General features: G+C 38.8%; 1 protein-coding gene across 1 annotated transcript; it reads right to left on the reverse strand.

The window, feature by feature from the left end:
- Window positions 1–526: 526 nt before the first annotated feature.
- Window positions 527–2,221, reverse strand: LOC108984195. The gene is made up of 4 exons (XM_018956074.1): window positions 1,908–2,221; window positions 1,769–1,808; window positions 1,168–1,615; window positions 527–693 (listed from the first exon to the last, which is right to left on the reverse strand). The coding sequence occupies exons 1-4, from the start codon at window positions 2,219–2,221 to the stop codon at window positions 527–529; spliced, it is 969 nt and encodes a 322-aa protein (XP_018811619.1).
- Between the last annotated feature and the right edge of the window lie 4,724 nt (window positions 2,222–6,945).

Consider the following 6,945-nt stretch of genomic DNA (forward strand, 5'->3'; position numbering starts at 1 on the left):
TCCCAAGTAATTGTCAACAATTTAACCAAGACGACACTACACACTACTCTCTCTCCGTTCCCAACTCCACAATAGGAAAAAAATATCTCACCACTTCTAGATGTTAAAAGGCCCCAACAAACCCTTCTAAACATTACCAAAACACTAAACCAATAATCCAAAAATATAACATCACTTCCTAAAATCACCAATATTCACCATGACTAACGTCAAACTCAAAACACCAATATTTAAATCCAAAACAGCCAACAAATTTCATAGCATAAATCAATCTCACACAAACAACTCCATCATCCAATCCAACCGATCCCCTTACTTCTCGAACTCAGTCCTGCACAACCAATAAATTCACAGTAAAAATGAATTAGCGCAGAAATACATTTAGTGTTTTGGTAATGTTATATTATAATTTTTGAAAGATCACGAAGGTGGTAGAAGCGGCGACGCAGCAACAAAACAGTGCCATGCCTGGGACTAGTTCAATCGCAAACTCTACCTCCCGCTCGGGTGGAAGTCCAGATAAATCTTATGGAAAAACCTCTTGATATTCACTCACAACAGGTATTTGTTCCAACTTCAATTCTTCCTTTGGTGCTTCAACCACATAGGCTAAGAATCCCTGACAACCATCACGTAACAATTTTCCAACCTGAATGGCAGATATGATGGGTGGAACCAACCTTACTTTCAACCCTGTGAACCGAAATTCACTTTCTTTTGGGGGTCTGAAAAGCATTTCTTTTTTTAAAACAATCAATAGTAGCATGGTAAGAAGCCAGCCAATCCATACCCAAAATCACATCAAACCCAACCATGTGGAACACTATTAAATCTGCTGGCATCAGTCTTCCCTCTATAGATAGAGGGCATCCCTGTAGAAACTCACTACAGACTACTGAATTTTCCGTTGGGGTCACGACCACTAACTTGTGCTTCAACCTTTCAGTTTCTAAAGTGCAAAATCTAGAGTAAGTCGTGGAAACAAAAGAATGTGTCGCTCCTGAGTCAAATAACACAATAGCATTATTAGAAAACAAAGAAAGAGTACCTGTGACCACAAACAGTCTTATGCATGAACCAAAAATATTCAAAGTCTTAACCAAAACCAACAAACAAAAAAATGCTAAAATAAAATAAAATCCTTAAAACAAAACAAAGGAGTCATACCAATGATCACATCATTCCTATCCTTAACCTCTCTAGGTGTTAATGCAAAAACTCGTGCAAGCGCAGTAGGACGTAGGTTGCTACCCCGTGCTGGAACTTCACTTCTCTGAGGTGGCGGTATGGTCGCCTTGTTGCTACCCAATTGCATTGGCCAGTCCTTGATGTAGTGTCCTGATTTGCCACAACGAAAACACGATCCTGCCCCTTTTCTGCACTCTCCGGAGTGCACTTGATTGCATGTCCTACACTGATAGGGTTGTTGGTTACCCTGAACCGGCCTTTTTCCCAAGCTACTACCTTCATTCCTCTTTTTCCATGGTCCCTGGTCTATGCCAGAATGGTACCCAGTAGGAGTAGTCCTTTTCCTTTGTTCATGTAATGCAGTGCTTCTTTGGAGGGTTCTTTCAAAAACTATGGCCTTATTCACAATTTCTGAGAAATTTCGAATCTAAAAACCCACCACACACTCATACAGTTTCTCATTCAGTCCTTGCTCAAATTTGTGCACCTTCTTTTCCTCATCGGGAATCAAATAAGTAGCAAAACAGGATAACTCAGTAAACCTAGCTGCATACTGATGTACCGTCATTGTTCCCTGAACCAAGGTGGCAAATTCCATAGCCTTATCCTCACGGAATTGGCTAGGGAAGAAGGGCTCAAGAAAGATATGTTTGAAACGCAGCCAACTGACTATCTCAGTCCCCTCTGCTTCTCTGATAGTTTTTTCAGAGCTCCTTCACCTCTTTGCTTCCCCAGTAAGCTTGAATGTGGCGTACGCCACTTTTTGCTCATCTGTACAGGTTAAGACCCGCAAAATCTCCTCAATGTCATGAATCCAATCCTCTGCCAGACTTGGATCGCCTCTTCCATCAAATAAAGGAGGGTGCATTCGATTGAATTGCTCTATGGTACATCCCCCTTCATTATAGTTACGATGGCGACCCGAAGGATTCTGCACAAGGTCATCAATTAATTGATGTTTAGCTGCTCGTAGTACTTCGGAAGCACTCAGGTTTGCTTCCCTCTCATTCTCATTTGCATTCAGATCCGACATGCTTCGTTCTCTAAGACGAGGTGGCATCCTGACAAAATAACTTGAATTTTTAATAATCGTTTCAAAAAATAGAGTTTATATGAACATAAAAATTTAGTGATATTTGTAAAAACAAAACATATATATTATATTTCAAAATTATAAGAATACCCATAAAAGAGAGGAAAGAAGTACACATAACTGTAGTAATAATCAATTTCCCAAAATCTATTACTTTACCCTATCTAACTATTTAAGAAGACTCCGTAATTAAACTAAACCTTAATCAACATGAACTTAGTTCATAGACCTATGAAATACCACATCTCAAAAACCATTCCTAAAACCTGCGAATTCTAAGACTTCCCACATCTACAATATTCAACCCTATAGTTTGCTTCACTATCATCATAAATCTGAAAATGACTTCTTAAACACTATCTATACTTTGAAATCTTACATACTATAGTCTGCAGAACCTCAAACCTGGCTCTGATACCAAATGTAACGCCCCAAATACGAGTGGCCTGGAGAATTACTACCTGTCACTTAAGTACATGTTTTCCAACACAACTAAAATGAAACTCCAAAAACTTTTTTAGCAAAACTCAATCTCATGTATTCTAAATAACCACATTGAAAACTCCACAAAATCATTACCGCAACAAAATAAACTAAAGAGTCCACAATCTCCCGGTTGTCATAACAAACCAAACTAATAATTTCATAAGTCTTCTTGAACCCATGATATAATTAAATCTAAAAGACATTAAAACTAAAGGACATCAGAATTCCTTCTTCTAACATCATCTCCTCAGCTTAATCATACTCACCAATCTAATCCAGGTCCTCAGTTGGACTCTCCACATCATCTAAAAAATATTATAATGATAGGGGGTGAGTTATCAACAACTTAGTAAGCAGAGGACATATATTAGCATGCAAATATGAGCATTTACAAAGCATAGCATGCATAACAAAATATTTTTCAGTGTTATCATGCAGAACAAAATATTCACCCCCGTGGTAGGCTTGTGCTATCCCCGGTAGCCAAACCGGGCAGAGACAAAGGTGAAATATTTCCCTTATTCTTCTTGGAGCCCCGAGTGTGCACACAGAAAAGACCACAATAAAACCACTTTATTTCCAAAGTGGGTGCACTCAGAGACAGAGAAGTTGGTACCAACCCGAGCAGAGCAGAGCAGAGACAGAGTTAGATACAAAATCAGTAAACCATAACAAAGATTTTTAGATGCCATATCAAAATAAAACAGAGTACCAAAACATAATCAGGTCAATCTTACATGCTGAAAACAAAAGTCGGAGCATCTTTCTAAATAAATGCACAATTTTTCAGAATTCTCAAATATCACTCTTTTTCATATTTCAGAGACATCATAACAAAATTTAGCTCATGTCTACACAATGCATGTTAGAAAATAATTTTCCTTTTCCACACAGATTTCATGAGTATGCAAATAAACGACCGAGGTTGGTTTTGTTTTTTCCAAGTTCTCATTTCATCACAAAATATGCAAAGTTTCCAGAAAATCAACCGCAGTCTCAATAATTCGTGTAAAGCCTAGCATAGGAACCCCGCTTACCTGACTCCTGCAATGTATTATCTATGGCTTGAATTCGACTTCTAAAAATCTCGTCACCTATTGATAGAAACAAAATATATACACCGAGTATTAAACAACGAATGGCATAACTTCCATCTAATAATTAAAACCCAAAATCCCAAACCATATAATAGCAACAACAACTCACTAAGACAACCATATAGCAAATTGGACAGCCATCATTTCAACCCAAAGTACCATATACTATTCTTAATATTGTCCAATACAACCATTAAAACCAATGTCAACTCAACTCATCAATAAATCACACTTATTTCAGCAGCTCATAATCCCAAGCAATCGCCAACAATTTAACCAAGACGACACTACACACTGCACATTTCTCTGCGTTCACAACTCCACAACAGAAAAATCCCAACACTTCTAGATGTTAATCGGCACCCAACAAACTCCCTTCTAATTATTTCTAAAACACCAAACCAACAAACCAAAATTTATAAGATACACGACGAAGTGGAAAACTTACAATGAAGGCTCAATGTTTATGTGAAACCATGTAGAACTTTGAACTCACAGCACTACGACAATTACAAGGCACACCGAATGAAAAACCACCAAAACGTGGGACCACTGAAGTAGCTCTCGGCAACCAGTCAAATATTTATTTTCCACCCAACAACGTAGCACTAGAAATTAGCTAGAACATCATGCAGGTGAGTGAGTGTGAGAGCTGGAAAAGAGAGAATAAACTCAGAATATGTGTGTGGCATTTGTGAAACCAAGAGGATCTCCCTTCGCGCAACAAGGCTCGGCGTTACTCACTGAGATTGTACACTTCACAGACGGGAGAGAGAGGAAGAGAGAACTGAGCGTGAGTAAGTGACTAAGAGGAACACAGTGAAAGCAAGAAAAAGAAAAGCACTAAATGCATTTGCCCTACCTGCAATCACCACGCAAAACACAGAGAAAAGAAAAACAGAGTAAGAGAGAGGGAGAAGGAGATACCTGTAGGTAGCAAAAATATCACCAAATGGAAGAGGAAGAGATGCGTCTTGAAGATAGAAAAACTAGTTGCAGAAAATAAAATAGAGGTAAACGCGAGGGAGAGGGACACGTTAATCTGCAAAGATGGTGGAATGCAACCGAGTGAGAAACCAAATTGAGGGAAAAGGAAAAAATGGAGGAAATTAAGGGCATACGATTCGGACTCACGAAACCAACCAAACGGAAAGAAAGAGATGAAATCGGGAAGTGAATGTGGGTTACGTGTGAGAGAGGCATTTGAACGAGGGAAACCCAGGAAACAAAAGAAACCAAAAGAGAAAGAGGGCGAGATGCAAATTGGGGGGGGGGGGAAGAGAAGTTGAGGAAGAAGATACTTACCCCCAAAACAGCGTCGTTCACACACCTCCAAGGAAAAGGGTTGGGCCCTCCAACACGATCCAGGGTTCACAAATAAAAAGAAAAACTAGGCCTTACATCTTCTCCTGTAGTGGAGCCCTACAGAACCTCATGTGTTTGCCTCTTGTTCCATGGATGGGACTATTGCAATATGGGATGCCCGTTTAGGGAAGTCAGCAGCAGCATCTTTCAAGGCTCATAATGCAGATGTGAATGTCGTATCGTGGAACAGGTTGCTAATAGTTCTAGTTGTTGCTCTATTAGAAAATCCTTACGTCCATGCATATTTATGTGGTGATCAGTCTTGGCGCTTCCTTGATTCTAATTAGGCTGGCTAGCTATATATTGGCATCTGCCAGTGATGACGAGACAATTTCTATTCGTGACCTCAGACTATATGATCTGAGGTATGGATATTCCATCATATTTTCTGAAACAATATATGATCTATAATAAATTATCAGGTTAAGGGCCATTGTTAGAATAGTATGTCTTCAATCTTATTGCTTTCACTCTTCTGCATTGATTGTATAACTTATATTGTGACTTTCATGTATTCAGATTGGTCACACACAATTACTACAATCTCTGTTTAAAAAAAGTTGGTTAACTAACAAAAGAAAGGTGGAACCAGCTGCATTCTTTAAAGAAAGTACTTTGCTTCTTTAACCCCAAGGGGTTGGCCCATGTGGTGAAAGCCTTGTTTTTGTGATATCACTCCCTTCGAGATCCATGGTTCAACACCTCATGGGTGTAAACAATCCATTGGGGCCACACCCCCTGATGTAAAACTAGCGATTTAACTAATTCCGTGTAGGAAAACTTTTCAGGGTGCGCTGCATGTGATTGGGGTCTACTCTACAGGGATAGGTCTGAAGGGCCTTGCCTTAGAGAGGTTCCCCAACATCAAAAAAAAAAAAAAAAAAGGAAAAGAAAGTGCTTTGCCTCTTTAGTATGCATTGTATGATACTTGAGACTGCTAAAAAGGGGGGATAAGGCACTTTGTGTTTTTCCCCTTTGTGTTTTATATGTGTATTATGTTCCTACATACACAGGTATACATTTTTTGCAGTCAAAGAAATGGTTGATCTCCCTCTCTCTCTCTGCCTCCCTTTCTTTTTCTTATGCTAGAAAAGGATTGTAGGTTATGAAATGGGTTTCTTGATGTTGATAATGCTGATGTTAAATGTGATTTTTTTGTGAGCATGACGGAGATTTTGTAGTGGTACATTTTGAATACCATAAACACCCTATCACGTCCATTGAGTGGAGTCCACATGAAGCCTCTACTTTGGTTATTTCATCATCCGACAATCAGCTAACGTAAGTGATACACATGATAGATTGGGTTGGCGCATAAATAAGAAGTGGTCAATCAAATATATATGTTTGTAGTTTTATTATTCATCTTTGGATAGAAGTTCTAATGTTAAATTTTTCTGAGTATCATTTATTTATTTTTGATCGCTTGGCTTCATTGCGTAGAATATGGGACCTTTCCTTAGAAAAGGATGACGAAGAGGAGGCAGAGTTCAGAGCTAAAACAAAAGAGCAAGTAAATGACCCTGAAGATCTACCTCCACAACTTCTGTTTGTTCATCAGGTAACCCACTCCGCTTCTCTTTTATCCGAACTTTCCTCTTAGTGAGATGATGGATTTAGAAATTTCTCTACTGATTGAACTCAGTGTGTTAACTCAACAATGCTTTGACTTTAAACAGGGTCAAAAAGACTTGAAAGAAATACATTGGCATTCAC

Source organism: Juglans regia, chromosome 7 (assembly GCF_001411555.2).
Source record: "Juglans regia cultivar Chandler chromosome 7, Walnut 2.0, whole genome shotgun sequence".
NCBI lineage: Eukaryota > Viridiplantae > Streptophyta > Magnoliopsida > Fagales > Juglandaceae > Juglans > Juglans regia.